This window comes from Salvelinus fontinalis, chromosome 15 (assembly GCF_029448725.1).
Source record: "Salvelinus fontinalis isolate EN_2023a chromosome 15, ASM2944872v1, whole genome shotgun sequence".
Lineage (NCBI taxonomy): Eukaryota > Metazoa > Chordata > Actinopteri > Salmoniformes > Salmonidae > Salvelinus > Salvelinus fontinalis.
Genome location: NC_074679.1, coordinates 7510440 through 7527230, shown reverse-complemented (window position 1 = coordinate 7527230; position 16791 = coordinate 7510440). Strand labels below are relative to the sequence as shown.

The window sequence follows — 16791 nt, the reverse complement described above, 5'->3', positions numbered from 1 at the left end:
ACCAACTCCATTTGAATGCCCATGGTTTTGGAATGAGATGTCCGACGAGCAGCTGTCCACTTGTGGTCATGTGCTGTATATTGTGGATACTCTGTTACACGACAAAGCAGTTTTATACTGAACAAAAATATAAACACAACATGCTACAATTTCTAAGATTTTACTGAGTTACAGTTCATATATGGAAATCAGTCAATTGAAATAAATTCATTAGGCCCTAATTTATGGATTTCACATGACTGGAAATGCAGATTTGAATCTGTTGGTCAAAGATACCTAAAAAAATGGTAAGATCAGAAAACCACTCAGTATCTGGTGTGACAACCATTTGCCTCATGCAGCGCAACCCAGTTGATCAGACTGTTTTTTGTGGCCTGTGGAATGTTGTCCCACTCCTCTTCAATGGCTGCGTGAAGTTGCTGGATTTGGCGGGAACTGGAACACGCTGTCGTACACGTCGATTCAGAGCATCCCAAACAATGCTCAATAGGTGACATGTCTGGTGAGTATGCAGGCCATGGAAGAACTGGGACATTTTCAGATTCTAGGAATTGTCTACAGATCCTTGTGGCCGTGCATTATCATGCTGAAACATGAGGTGATGGCGGCGGATGATGATTGGTACGACAATGGGCCTCAGGAACTCGTCATGGTATCTCTGTGCATTTAAATTGCCATTGATAACGCAATTGTGTTCGTTGTCCGTAGCTTATGCCTGCTCATGGCATAACCCCACCGCCACCATGGGGCACTCTGTTCACAAAGTTGACATCAGCAAACCGCTCTCCCACACGACACCATACACGTGGTCTGCGGTTGTGAGGCCGGTTGGATGTACTGCCAAATTCTCTAAAACGACGTTGGTGGCGGCTTATGGTAGAGAAATTAACATTCCATTTTCTGGCAACAACTCTGGTGGACATTCTTGCAGTCAGCATGCCAATTGCACACTCCCTCAAAACTTGAGACATTGGTAGTATTGTGTTGTGTGACAAAACTGCACATTCTAGAGTGGCTTTTTATTTCCCCAAGCACAAGGTGCACCTGTGTAATGGTCTTGCTGTTTAATCAGCTTCTTGATATGCCACACCTGTTAGGTGGATGGATTATCTTGGCAAACGAGAAATGCTCACTAACAGGGATGTAAACAAATTTGTGCACAACTTTTGAGAGAAATAAGCTTTTTGTGCGTATGGAACATTTCTGGGATCTTTTACTTAATCTCATGAAACCAACACTTTACATGTTGCGTTTATATTTTGGTTGCCATTCTCAGTACAAAAACAAGACATATCATCCTTGCATTTTTTTGTTCAGTGGGAATGCTGATATTACAAATTGGGCAAAAGGACCAATAGTACCCAGGTCTGAATGATCTCCACAATCAAGTGACCACTAGACTAGAGCCTCTTGACCCATTGCAGGTTATGGTGACCTGGTCTGTGCTGTGTTACAAAGCTTCAATCAAGCAGAAGTTCCTACCCTTTTACTTTGAGTAGCCTGTGTGCAGACATGAAAGGAAATGTTATAGGGCAAATCGATGCCTTACGTCAGATAGAGCGACCAATCCGCCTGCACTGTCGGTTGAGGGACGAGCGATGCCTAGGTGTGACGCCACCTGTTGGATGACAATGAAGGCAAACAGCATTAATAGATTAATAAACACTAAAAAGGTAAAGATATTGGTATGATGCAAATCCACTCTTCTTGATATAGTGCAGTAAAAATATAAAAAGACCTTGGCATTTACAGTAGGCTATATGCCATTGGGCTATATGCCATTGGGCTTGAAAAAGGTAGGGTCTTTTCTTGGCTACCCATCCCCATCGCTCTGGCCTAACGCCACACCCACTAACGGTTAATGAAGCAATAGATATAGCAGCTGAATTAAATTCAGTATGAGTTCTCAGGCAAATAGAATATCTATCTCCAAGTATGGGAACTAACGTAGCAGGTTAGGATAATTAATGTGGCAGGTTAGGAGAACTAATATAGCAGGTTAGGAGAATTAAGGTGGCAGGTTAGGAGAATGAAAAAAGCAGGTTAGGATAATTAACGTGGCACGTTAAGAGAACTAATGTAGCAGGTTAGGAGAATTAACGTGGCAGGTTAGGAGAATTAACGTGGCAGGTGAGGAGAATTTACGAAGCAGGTTAGGATAATTAAAATGTCAGGTTAGGATAATTAACATGGCAGGTTAGGATAATTAATGTGACAGGTTAAGAGAATTAACATAGCAGGTTAAAATAATTACTGTGGCAGGTTAGGAAAACTAACGTGGCAGGTTTGCAGAATTAATGTAGCAGGTTAGGATAATTAACATGACAGGTTTGCAGAATTAACGTAGCAGCTTAGGATAATTAACATGACAGGTTAGGAGAACTAACGTAGCAGGTAGGGAGAATTACCGTGGCAGGTTAGGAAAATTACCATGGCAGGTTAGGAGAATTACTGCTTGGCAGGTTAGGAGAATTTACGTGACAGGTTAAGAGAATGAGGTTAAGGTTAGACTTAGCGAAAAAGCTACAAGGAAACAGCAACGCAAAATTGATCTTGAGTGGCAATCAATCTTCCAAATTAGGTGTTAGGTTTTCATACACCCACTTATGTTGTTCCTCCCACTTATTTCGCAACATCCACTTTCAGAGAAAATCCTGGTATTTAGTAGTTTATTAGGATCCCCATGAGCTGTTTCTGAAGCAGCAGCTACTCTTCCTGGGGTCCACACAGAACATAAAACATGACATAATACAGAATATCAATAGACGAGAACAGCTCAAGGACTGAACTACACAAATTTTAAATAAGAACAATAGAACCAAAAAAAGGTTCTACGGACAGTTACATGCATACCACAGGAGGTTGGCGGCACCTTGATTGGGGAGGACGGGCTCGTGGTAATGGCTGGAGTGGAATAGGTGGAACGGTATCAAATACATCAAACATATGGTTTGATGTAATTCCATTGGCTCCGTTCCAGACAATATTATGAGCCGTTCTCCCCTCAACAGCCTCCACTGAAGCATACAGTACATACATTATTACATATGCATATTTAGGTCAGAGGTCAGATAGGGGCAAGGCATTGTGCAGTGAGGCGCTTTAAAATACAATTTTTTAAAGCAAATGTTGTTTGCTTGAGTTTGCTATTCTGTATGCAGTTACCAATGACTAGCTCTTCTATCAGTCTATCATCATGTCTGATTTGAAAGAGAGAAACACCAGGGGGTGCAAAATGTCAAAGGGCAGTCTCTGATGCCTTGGCCTTTCATCCGGCTTGGATTTCATGAGGTACATTCACTATTGCAATGTTTTCTAATGGTCCAGCAACACATTTCATGAGGTACATTCACTATTGCAATGTTTTCTAATGGTCCAGCAACACATTTCATGAGGTACATTCACTATTGCAATGTTTTCTAATGGTCCAGCAACACATTTCATGAGGTACATTCACTATTGCAATGTTTTCTAATGGTCCAGCAACACATTTCATGAGGTACATTCACTATTGCAATGTTTTCTAATGGTCCAGCAACACATTTCATGAGGTACATTCACTATTGCAATGTTTTCTAATGGTCCAGCAACACATTTCATGAGGTACATTCACTATTGCAATGTTTTCTAATGGTCCAGCAACACATTTCATGAGGTACATTCACTATTGCAATGTTTTCTAATGGTCCAGCAACACATTTCACAACTGTTTCCTAACTATTCCAAGTCAAATGATTCAACTGTAACCAGACAGGCACCAAAAAGAAAGCCAATACTAAGTTATTTTCTACACTAATGCCATTTGTGTATTATTGGATACGATACTCAGATGAAATGTTAAATATGTTTTATGTGTCATCTGTTCCTAACTGAAGCCTGTTTGTGTTAACGTTATGTTGTTGGTATATTAATAATTCACCAAAACAACTCACATTCAATGGTAAACTATAGTTATATAGAGTAATAGCTAGTAGTATACTTAGTTTAAATAGTTGCTACATTATACTTGGCTCTTTCACTATTGCTAAAAAAGGAAAAGAAACTCCTAACCACTCTTGAGAAACAAAACCTATTCCCAAAAGCAACGAATTTTGGAATAAGAATTAAGTCGACAAGTAAAGACCAGCCTTCACTACTCGTTGCAATTCTGTCGGGTTAATCCCTCATCAAATGATGTAGGCTAAAGTTTGAAATAATGGCAGTATTCTACTCTGTCACTCCCACCGCTCCAATGTGAGTGTGAATAAAAATATGTGCGTCTGAATCATATGCAGACAGCTTAATGCTATTGGTTCGCGGAGGGACTTGTACCTGTAAGTGGGAGTGCCCATCGTCAGGATGAAATGTTCCTTCCTCTGATCCAGAGTAGTAGTGTCCGTTGAAGAATTCGATTGGGAATAATTTAATCAACATTCCCAGGACTCCCAGCATGCAGCCTATATCGTCGTGGAGCAAGGAGAGAGTGAGCGACTGGCTCAAAGGTAGGCTATAATTGGCGCTGTTTGTGTTTGGTAGGTGAGTTTAATTCGGTTTTCACACAGGTAGCCGTAAATAGAAGCGCCACGAATCATCTTGGAAGGGGAGGTGGAATGAGGAAGTTAAATTGATAGGGGCCAAGTCTGATTGATAAAGCTGTAATACACAATTAATTGGTATATAATATATATAGCCTAGCCTGATACTTTTGCCTGTAAAATCGTGTAAATGTTTCTTACAAGCCAGAATGTTTTATATAATTAGTCCGACATTTAAATTTACTCTACCGGTTGTCTGTGCGGTTTGTCCTTCAAATGCTTGAAATTTGAGACAAGATATCCACAAGAAGGTATTTTTTTTACCTTACATTTTTAGAGTCGGAACCATATGCCAGTAGGTATATGGTTCGGTTCGCCACCAAGGTAAAATTAGATACATTTAGGAAATTCGGTGTTCTCTCGTCAATAACTATTGAACCAGGCATGCCATAACAATGAACATTTTATATTCTGAGGATGGGGAGCAATTGACACCTTTGTCAATTCCTTTTTTTTTAAGTCTTAAAAAAATAAATAATAATTCACACAAAAAAGGTGTAGATTGTCCGCTGTCCTCCCCGATTCAGAATATACCATTTTCATGGCATGCTTGGTTTTTACAGTCGTTAGTGTCAGGCTGTTGACTATATACCAATTAATGTTGTATTACAGCTGGATAAATCAGACTACTAGGCTATGCCATGGCCCCCAATGTCCTCGTGTTTTGAAGCCTACTAAATTGACAATTTGACTAAAGTGTGAGTACAGTATGTCACTTTCCACATGTATTGATTATTGGAATGTCCTGCATTTTTATTTATTTTTTAAATTCAAAGCAGCCAAATGGGTCTAAATTACACCAATACTGCAGCCATCATTTTCAGCGAGTAGAAACTAGTCCAGTTACTCAAATGCCTCTGGCAGTCTGAGAAACTTCCACAATCTGTTACACACAACAGTTTAAGCTTACCTTTGTAGATAGTTCCACACGCTTTTTTAGTTTGCTTATAGGCTGTTTTTGTTCATAAGAGCATATTTTCCATATTCAATGATTTTAAATAGGTCTGCACTGAGTTTATACCATTGCAATATGGTAATAATAGCTGAGAAAGAATGGCGCCGGAGGGGATGTCTGCCGTTTTACGGGCTCCTAACCAACTGCTATTTTGTGTTTTTTTTTCACATTGTTTGTAACTTATGTTGTACATCATTTTGCTGCTACCATCTCTTATGACCGAAAGAGCTTCTGGACATCAGAACAACAATTACTCACCTCGAACTAGATCAATATTTTTTCTTTAATGAGTCCGTCACAAAGGATATGCTGCTTTGCCGAGACCAGGCCCAAATCCCCGTCATTCGCGTGAAGAAAAGACGGGAATACAAGGGGCGGCGATTTGGGGTGCCTTGTGAGAATTTGTCAGCTAGATGGTAACCTCTACCATCTGTTCTATTGGCCAATGTGCAATCACTGGAGAATAAACTGGATGACTATCCTACCAACGGTAGTTTTTATGTTTCACTGAGTCGTGGCTGTATGATGACACGGATAATGTACAGTTGACTGGGTTTTCTGTGCATCTGTAGGACAGAACAGCTTCGTCTGGTACCAGGGGTGGTGGTGTATTTATTTGTCAATAACAGCTGGTGTGCGCAATGTCTAATATTGTAGGTTCTCATGGTATTGCTCGCCTGAGGTAGAGCACCTCATGATAAACTGAGTTTTCTATATTTTTCGTAGCCGTCTATTTACCACCACAAGCCGATGCTGGCACTAAGACCGCACTCAAAGAGCTGTATCATCCAGATGGGGCGCTCCTAGTGGCTGGGGACTTTAATGAAGTCAAACTTAAATCTGTTTTACCTAATTTCACATGTGCAACCGGAGGGGGGGAAAAACTCTAGACCACATTTACTCCACACACAGAGACGCATACAGAGCTCACCCTCAATTTGGCAAAGCTGACCATAATTCTATCCTCCTGTTTACAAGCTAAAACTAAAGCAGGAAGTACCAGTGACTCACTCAATACGAAAGTGGTCAGATGATGCGGAGGCTACGCTACAGGACTCTTATGCTATCACAGACTGGAATATGTTTCCGGGATTCATCCAATGGCATTGAGGAGTATACCACCTCAGGCATCGTCAATAAGTGCATCGACGACGTCGTCCCCACAGTGACCGTAAATACATATCCCAACCAGAAGCCATGGATTACAGGCAACATCTGCACCGAGCTAAAGCCTAGAGTTGCTGCTGTCAAGAAGGCGGGACACTAATCCGTACGCTTATAAGAAATCCCGCTATGCCCTCAGACGAACCATCAAACAGGCAAAGCGTCAATACAGGACTAAGATGAAATCATACTACACCGGCTTCGACGCTTGTTGGATGTGGCAGGGCTTGCAAACTATTACGGACTACAAAAGGAAACCCAGCTGCGAGCTGCCCAGTGACGCGAGCCTACCAGACCAGCTAAATGTCTTTTATGCTCGCTTCGAGGCAAGCAACACTGAAGCATGCATGAGAGCACCAGCTGTTCCAGACGACTGTGTAATCACGTTTTCTGTAGCCGATGTGAGCAAGACCTTTAAACAGGTCAATATTCACAAGGCCGCGGGGCCAGACGGATTACCAGGACGTGTACTCAAAGCATGCACAGACCAACTGGTAGGTGTCTAACACGGACATTTTCAACCTCTCCCTGACTGAGTCTGTAATACCTACATGTTTCAAGCAGACCACCATAGTCCCTTTGCCCAAGAAAGCGAAGGTAACCTGCTATAATGTGCTTTGAAAAGCTGGTCATGGCTCACATCAACACCATCATCCCGGAAACCCTAGACCCACTCCAATTTGCATACCGCCCCAACAGATCCACAGATGACGCAATCTCAATCTCACTCCACACTGTCCTTTCCCACCTGGACAAAAGGAACACCGATGTGAGTGCTATTTATTGACTACAACTCAGCGTTCAACACCATAGTGGACACAAAGCTCATCACTAAGGTAAGGATCCTGGGACTAAACACCTCCCTCAGCAACTGGATCCTGGACTTCCTGACAGGCCGCCCCCAAGTGGTAAGGGTAGGCAACAACACATATGCCACGCTGATCCTCAACATGGGGGCCCCTCGGTGTGCGTGCTTAATCCACTCCTGTACTCCCTGTTCACCCATGACTGCGTTGCCAAGCACGACTTCAACACCATCATTAAGTTTGGTGACGACACAACAGTGGTAGGCTTGATCACCGACAACGATGAGACAGCCTTTAGGGAGGAGGTCAGAGACCTGGCAGTGTGGTGCCAGGACAACAACCTCTCACTCAATACAATACAATGTGGACTACAGGAAAAGGAGTTCCGAACAGGTCCCCTTTAACATCGATGGGGCTGTAGTGGAGTAAGTCAAGAGTTCTATGTTCCTTGGTGTCTACATCACCAACAAACTATCATGGTCCAAACATACCAAGAGAGTCATGAAGAGGGCACAATAATGCTTTTTCCCCCTCAGGAGACTGAAAATATTTGGCATGGGTCCCCAGATCCTCAAAAGGTTCTACAGCTGCACCATCGAGAGCATCCTTACCAGTTGCATCACCGCCTGGTATGGCAACTGCTCAGCATCTAACCATAAGGCGCAACAGAGGGTAGTGTGTAAGGCCCAGTACATCACTGGGGCGACGCTTCCTGCCATCCAGGACCTATATACTAGGCGGTGTCAGAGGAAGGCCCAAAAAAATTGTCAGACTCCAGTCACCCAAGTCATAGACTGTTCTCTCTGGTACCGCACGGCAAGCGGTACCAGAGCGCTAAGTCTAGGTCCAAAAGGCTCCTTAACAGCTTCTGAAACAGAAGATATGCTACAGGAATGACGGAATCCATCCAAATCATCTTGGCTCCTGGACCCTGTCTACGCATTTCAAGGCAGCGTTGAAACAATGACTTATCAATGACCCAAGACCAGCTCGGCTAATTCCTACCATTGTGACAATGAGTCGTCATAATGCTTCATTACATGTACATTATCCCAGGGGCTTTGATAGACACAATGTTAGTAGCTTAATGAATGTCCCCCTATTTGTCCTGAATACCTTTTGTTAATCCTACAGCTATTGGATGCAGTAATCATGAGCCTATGAACCAGAGTTACAGTTAGCACTGAGACGGTGTGCCCTAGTAGAAAGACCACTTTGTGCAGCTCACCATGCACTATCAAGTCTACTTCTGATAAGCTTCCCAGTAAAGCATAAAAAAGAATCAAGCAACCCAGGAAAGTGCTAAAAATAACCCATATTAACATATGCAGCCTGAGAAACAAGGTCCATGAAGTCAATAGCTTGCTTGTAACAGATGACATTACTAGAAAGTGTGTGCCCTCAGGCCTGGAGGGAAGCTAAAGTCAGTCTGCTACCCAAGAATAGTAAAGCCACCTTTACTGGCTCAAATAGCTGACCAATCAGCCTGTTACCTGTTTGACCAGGTATAATGCCATTTCACAGTAAACAAATTGACAACAGATTTTCAGCACACATATAGGGAAGGACACTCAACAAGCAAGGCACTTATTGGCTGGGAGAAATTGATGATAAAATGATTGTGGGGGCTGTCTTGTTAGACTTCAGTGCAGCTTTTGAAATTATTGATCATAGTCTGCTGCTGGAAAAATGTATGTGTTATGGCTTTACACCCCCTGCTATAATGTGGATAAAGAGTTACTTGTCTAACAACAACACACCCCACATGGACTACAGCAGCGTCAGCCCCCGGCAGCTGTGTTAGAATGGTAGGAAGCAGCATTGTAATGTCCTGTATTCGTGCCTCAGGGTAGCACAGGGTTTTTGCCCCGGGAACCAAGATGTTTCTCACCATAGAGCTGCCGATGATGACAGCTGGTGAAATGGCTGGGGATGTCTGGTCGTTCTTTCGCCTTGAGTGGTTTAGAAGACCCCTCGAGAACCGATGGGAGGTGTGGCTCGATGGACCCGAGCCAGCCGTAGAATCCATCGTGGCTGATGAAGGGGAAGATCTGAACCCATGGTGGAAGCCACCGGAGAGAGAGAGAGGGAGACAGAACAGGGGACAAAGTCACAGGTACCTCTGGATCCAATCTCAAAGCGGAAGTCCTCCGGGATGAAGGCGCCGGAAAATCTGGATCCAAGGCAGCGAATCTGTTTTGAAGTCTATGTCCGGCATGCGTTTCCCAGCAGCTTGTGTAAGTTTGCTACTGTTTTTCTAAGAGTAGCCATAGTCCGTATTGCCCCGGAATTTAGCAAAATAAACACCTGCAACGTTGAAAACGTTTGTTAGCAACCTCCATTTAAAACTACAGGCTAGCTGGGCTTCTGTGATTTCTCTTCTTGACAGGAATTTACAAAAAGTTTGCTATGAGCTACAGTGTATTTGCAAGTACAGCACGCACCCCACCTCCCAAAACATGAACAGCCAGTGAAATGGCAAACACACAAGCAACACACCTGAGTCACACACCAGTACGGCAAACGAAGAGAAAGCGGAGAACTTGCTTTGTATGGATCCTGCCTGCTCATACACTACACGAGCGGGAGCTGACCAACTCGCAAGTTGGTGCTGTAGAAACGAGCAGTAAATTGGGGGGCAGTGTGACAAAACACTGGTCAACAAGTTAGTCATTGATTTAATAAAGAGGCATCCTCTCCTCTGTGATTGGAAATAACTACAATGCTGTTGCCATGATGATAACGGTAAAGATACAGATAATGACCATGACAATGCTGTTGCCATGATGATAACGGTAAAGATACAGATAATGACCATGACAATGCTGTTGCCATGATGATAACGGTAAAGATACAGATAATGACCATGACAATGCTGTTGCCATGATGATAACGGTAAAGATACAGATAATGACCATGACAATGCTGTTGCCATGATGATAACGGTAAAGATACAGATAATGACCATGACAATGCTGTTGCCATGATGATAACGGTAAAGATACAGATAATGACCATGACAATGCTGTTGCCATGATGATAACGGTAAAGATACAGATAATGACCATGACAATGCTGTTGCCATGATGATAACGGTAAAGATACAGATAATGACCATGACAATGCTGTTGTGATGAGATTATCATGATGATAACGGTAAAGATACAGATAATGACCATGACAATGCTGTTGTGATGAGATTATCATGATGATACGGATAAGAAATGAGGATGATGGGTAACACTTTATTTGAGGGTGTATAAGGACTGTTGGTTAAATAAACATGTAGCCCAGTGTTTTCCTGGTCCTGGGGTCCTTGCCTGATGACTCGCATTAAATTCTTCCGCTGCACTGTCATTCACTACATACGTTAGTCTGAGACTTCCATCATTGAAGTTGTTTGTGGTGATGAGGGGCACAAGTGACGTTCTAGCCCAACCCATTGGTTTCTAGGCCAATCACTAGGCCCCGAATGTGTTAGCATTCGGTGAAGGGTCAGGGCGGTACTCATTGCAGAGAAGAAACGAATGTCCGTGGGCGTGGCGTAACATTTGGTTGCCAGGAGACTGGAGACCCAGAAGGATGCATATTTTTGCTTTTGCCCGGTAGGTTTGATGATTAGCTGAATCAAGTGTGTTCGTGGAAGGAAAAAAATTATAATGTCCACTAAGGTAACTGCACATTTGTCAGGAAATGGTAATAAATGCTTGAAAAAAATCTGATTATCCATGTGTGGTCTCTCTCTCTCCAGGTCTGGATGCCCCTCTCCAGCAGTACCCCTTCAAAGAGTGGAGGGTGACGGGGTTGGACCTGCTGCAGCTCTCCTCCCAGGACCTGGAGCGGCTGGGCGTTCACAAGATCAGCCACCAGGAGCTCATCCTGGAGGCTGTGGAGAAGCTCTGCTCCCTGGTGAGACCTGGGCTGCTGCTCCCTGGGGGCTGGAGGGATCATTGATTGATACAAGGCCCAAGGTTTTATTTTATTCATTTAAAAAAAAAAAACCTGGTTGGAAGATTTCTGGAATAAACCGGGAATCTGAAATCCTCCTACCAGGATTTATGGAAAATGTAGGAATTTTGTGGAAAGTTACCATCATTTTTGGTTGATAAATAAAATGTGATTTGTCACAACTGGTATAGACTTTACCGTGAAATGCTTGCTTATTAGCCCTTCCCCAATGATGCAGTTTAAAAAATATAACACACAATAATGGATTTGTATACAGGGAGTACCAGTACCAGATCAATGTGCAGAGGTACAAGGTATTTGAGGTAGATCTGTACATGAAGGCAGGGTAAAGTGGCTAGGCATCAGGGTAGATACAAGTAGAATAAAGAACAAAGTAGTAGCAGCAGCAAATGATGGGTGTGTGTGTTTTGTGATGTGTCGTTGTGTGTGTGGTCAGTGCAGATAGTTTGGGTATCATTAATTGACTATTTAGCAGTCTTATGGCTTGGGGGTAGAAGCTGCCTCGGAACCTGTTGGTCCGAGAGCCGATGTTCCGGTCCTGTTTGCCGGACGGTAGCAGAGTTTACAGTCTATGGCTTGGTGGTTGGAGTCTTTGGCAATTCTTCGTGCTATTCTCTGACACCGGCTGATTTAGGGGACCTGGATGGCAGGGATGTACATGGGCTGTCCGCACCACCCTCTGTATCTGACAAGGGTGGTGCCATACCAAGCAGTGATCCAGCCAGTCAAGATGCTTTCTATTGCAGCTGTAGAACTTTTTGAGGATCCGAGGACCCATGCCAAATCGTTTCAGTCTCCTGAGGGGGAAAAGGTGTTGTCGTGCCCTCTTAATGACTTCATGACTCTCTCCTATAGTCCACAATCAGCTCCTTGGTCTTACTGACGTTGAGGGAGAGGTTTTTGTTGTCCTGGCAACACACTGCTAAGTCTCTGACCTCCTCCCTGTAGGCTGACTCATCAGTGACGGTAACCACCGCCGTGTCGTCAGCAAACTTGTTGATGGTGTTGGAGTCGTGGGTGAACAGGGAGTACAGGAGGGGACTAAGTACACACCCCTGAGGGGCCCACGTGTTGAGAGTCAACGTGGCGGAGGTTGTTGCCTAACCTCACCACCTTGGGCCGGCCCTTCAGGAAGTCCAGGATCTAGTTGCAGAGGGAGGGGTTCAGTCACAGGGTCGCCAGCTTGGAGGGGACTATTGTCTTGAAAGCTGAGCTGTAGTCTATGAACAGCATTCTCACATAGTTATTTCCCCTCTTGTCCAGGTGGGAGAGGGCAGTGTGAAGGGCATTTGAGATTGTCTCATCTGTGGATCTGTTGGGGCGATACCGAATTGGAGTTGGTTTAGGGTGTTTGTGTGAAGCTCTTTTTCATTCTCGTTTTGGGCTAAATAAATCCGAGCTGTAGCTGTTTCAGAAACACAGATCTGGGTCTGTACCAGCCTAAATAAGTGACTGCTTCTATTTTAACCTTTTCAAGTCCCCCTCTGACATTCACCAACTGCCATTTACAGATTACAGCAGAGGGTTGAGTTAAGTTCAGGATTCATCTGGTGTTTTATTGTTTTCACTTTGCCTGCAGAGAGGTGTGTGTGCGCTTCATCTAAAACCAAAGGCTAACACAAAAGAAGCTAGTGATAATACTTCTCATATGCAAGTTACTGTGTGGGGAACGTTTGTTGTCAATGGCTAACAGGCTCCTCCTCTTCTCTCCAATTTCCCATGTCTTCCATTCTCACTCTAAGTTTTCCCCTAATTAAATTGTCTCTGCTCTCCTCCCTCCATCCATTGCTCTTTCTCTCAACACAAACTTTCTGTGGACTCAGTCTCAGGTCACTAATGGAAACAGAGGACACGTTTTCTGTGTTTCACCGCTTCCAAGTTTCAACGCCGGGGCTAAGCCGTTGATCTGCTTGTAATGGTCTGCTTTAAAAATAACAAGGGGGTTTCTGCCCTTCATGATTTAATGAAGTGGTCTCGGAGTAGGAGCGCTGATCTAGGATCAGGTCCCCACATGTCCATGTAATGCTATTCATTATGATCTAAAAGGCAAAGCTGATCCTAGATCAGCACTCCTAATTATGAATACAGGCCCTGGTCTTTCCTATGGTCTGAATGGCCCCAGCAGCATGTAGTGACTAAAGGTCTGATCGGGTGCTGAGTGCTATTAACTGTAATACTGTAATGGTTTATGGTAAGCTTTCCGGAGGGAAATGTTATGAACTACAAAGGACTCATATGGAGATTTCTAGCTGCTGTGTGTATTGTCCATCTTCGTTTCTGTGTGTGTGTGTACTGTCCATCTTCGTGTGTGTCCGTGTGAGTGTATGGAGATTTCATAATTTTTTTTTATCTCAGGAGTGTACTTCTTTGAGTGTGTGCCACCCATAGGGCTCCCGACTGGCACATTGGTCTAAGACACTGCATCTTTTATTTTATTTTTTTAATTTTATCCCCTTTTCGCCCCAATTTTTGTGGTATCCAATCGCTAGTAATTACTATCTTGTCTCATCGCTACAACTCCCGTACGGGCTCGGGAGAGACGAAGGTCGAAAGCCATGCGTCCTCCGAAGCACAACCCAACCAAGCCGCACTGCTTCTTTAACACAGCGCGCCTCCAACCCGGAAGCCAGCCGCACCAATGTGTCGGAGGAAACACCGTGCACCTGGCCCCCTTGGTTTAGCGCGCACTGCGCCCGGCCCGCCACAGGAGTCGCTGGAGCGCGATGAGACAAGGATATCCCTACCGGCCAAACCCTCCCTAACCCGGACGACGCTAGCCCAATTGTGCGTCGCCCCACGGACCTCCCGGTCGCGGCCGGCTGCGACAGAGCCTGGGCGCGAACCCAGAGACTCTGGTGGAGCAGTTAGCACTGCGATGCAGTGCCCTAGACCACTGCGCCACCCGGGAGGCCCAAGACACTGCATCTTAGTGCAAGAGGCGTCACTGCAGTACCTGGTTCGAATCCAGGCTGTATCACATCTGGTCGTCATTGGGAGTCCCATAGGGCGGGGCGCACAATTGTCCGAGCATCGTCCAGGTTTGGCCATTGTAGGCCGTCATTGTAAATAAGAATTTGTTCTTAACCTGTTTGGGCTGCAAGGGGCAGTATTGAGTAGCTTGGATAAAAGGTGCCCATTTCAAACGGCCTCGTACTCAATTCTTGCTCGTACAATATGCATATTATTATTACTATTGGATAGAAAACACTCTCTAGTTTCTAAAACCGTTTGAATTATTTCTCTGAGTGAAACAGAACTCATTCTGCAGCACACTTCCTGACCAGGAAGTGGAAAGTCTGAAATCGAGGCTCTGTTCTTCTTCCTGCCTATAAATGGGCACGAGACCTATTAGTATACATGCACGTCATACACCTTCCCCTGGGTGTCAAGAGGCTGTGAGAGAAGAAATGAGGTGATTATCTTGGTCTGAGATGGAACACATCATCTTGGAATGACGTGTCCACCATTTTCGGTACTCTGAAGAGCGCGAGGTGGACAGTGGGATTGCCTTTTGTTTAGCTGCCGTTATAGGTGACTATTATCTCCGGCTTTGATTTTATTTGATACATGTCACCATATCATCGTAAAGTATGTTTTTTCAATATAGTTTCATCAGATTATTGAAAATTTTTCGGGAGTTTTGCCGTGTTCCGTTCTCTTCCGTTTGTTGACATGGAGAGCGTCGTGCCACTTGGCTAGTGTGCATGCTAAATGAAGAGGGAAAGTTGCCGTTCTAAATCCAAACAACGACTGTTCTGGACAAAGGACACCTTGTCCAACATTCTGATGGAAGATCAGCAAAAGTAAGAAACATTTTATGATGCTATTTCATATATCTGTCGTAGATGTGAACTGGTCGTCGGCGCCCAAGTGTTTCTGGCTATTGTGCTAAGCTAATATAACGCTACATTTTGTTTTCGCTGTAAAACACTTAATAGGAAATATTGGCTGGAATCACAAGATGCCTGTCTTTCATTTGCTGTACACTATGTATTTTTCAGAAATGTTTTATGATGAGTAATTAGGTATTTGACGTTGGTGTCTAAGTTTTATGGCTGCTTTCGGTGCAATTTCTGATTGTAGCTGCAATGTAAACTATGATTTATACCTGAAATATGCACATTTTTCTAACAAAACATATGCTATACAATAAATATGTTATCAGACTGTCATCTGATGAAGTTGTTTCTTGGTTAGTGGCTATTTATATCTTTATTTGGTCGAATTTGTGATAGCTACTGATGGAGTAAAAAAAGTGGTGTCTTTTGCTAACGTGGTTAGCTAATAGATTTACATATTGTGTCTTCCCTGTAAAACATTTTAAAAATCGGACATGTTGGCTGGATTCACAAGATGTGTACCTTTCATATGCTGTATTGGACTTGTTAATGTGTGAAAGTTAAATATAAAAAAAAAAAAAAATTTGAATTTCGCGCCCTGCACTTGAGCTGGCTGTTGCCATAAGTGTACCGGCGTCGGGCTGCAGTTTAACTGACTTGCCTGGTTAAATAAATAAAACAGTAACAACTGGTCAGACACCCATAATTACCATCTACTGTATTGAAATATCCATGAAACATTAATAAACACTTCGTCATGGTTGATTGTTCTCCGTGGGTCATGTAATCACAGAGCTATACAGCACATAATCACAGAGCTATACAGCACCTATGACCATAAGTGTGTGAGGTGGTGGTGTGTGTGTGCAGACAAATTACCAGCTCCTTGAAAGTGTGAAAAGACACTCAGCATGGACCTGTAATGACTGTCCATTAAAGTATGAGGCCATCTACCGTCTATTCTTCTTCCCCAGATAGTATTTTTCTTGTACGATTATTTATATATATATATACACACACTAGGGGTGGGGCTTCACAAAACTCACGGTACGATATGGTTCGGTACGGTTTCAATACATCGACAAAATAAATGCCTGAGAAATATGTCATTTTTATTTTTCATTTATTATATCAAATCAAGTTAATTTTATATAGCCCTTCGTACATCAGCTAATATCTCGAAGTGCTGTACAGAAACCCAGCCTAAAACCCCAAACCGCAAGCAAGGCAGGTGTAGAAGCACGGTGGCTAGGAAAAACTCCCTAGAAAGGCCAAAACCTAGGAAGAAACCTAGAGAGGAACCAGGCTATGAGGGGTGGCCAGTCCTCTTCTGGCTGTGCCGGGTGGAGATTATAACAGAACATGGCCAAGATGTTCATAAATGACCAGCATGGTCAAATAATAATAATCACAGTAGTTATCGAGGGTGTAGCAAGTCAGCACCTCAGGAGTAAATGTCAGTTGGCTTTTCATAGCCAATCATT

At 43.6% G+C, this 16791-nt stretch overlaps 2 protein-coding genes across 2 annotated transcripts in view; one reads left to right on the top strand and one right to left on the bottom strand.

Moving 5' to 3' along the window:
* Positions 1 to 4446, bottom strand: part of LOC129811357 (ribosomal protein S6 kinase 2 alpha-like) — a 110598-nt gene extending 106152 nt beyond the window's left edge. Inside the window, exon 1 of the mRNA XM_055862595.1 lies at positions 4312 to 4446. Coding sequence (XP_055718570.1) covers positions 4312 to 4431 — 120 coding nt within the window. The 5' untranslated portion in view covers positions 4432 to 4446. The remainder of the gene's footprint in view (positions 1 to 4311) is intronic.
* LOC129811356 (connector enhancer of kinase suppressor of ras 1-like) overlaps positions 4332 to 16791 on the top strand; it is a 110065-nt gene continuing 97605 nt past the window's right edge. Inside the window, exons 1-2 of the mRNA XM_055862590.1 lie at positions 4332 to 4481; positions 11251 to 11408. Of these exons, the coding sequence (XP_055718565.1) occupies positions 4430 to 4481; positions 11251 to 11408 (210 nt within the window). The 5' untranslated portion in view covers positions 4332 to 4429. The remainder of the gene's footprint in view (positions 4482 to 11250; positions 11409 to 16791) is intronic.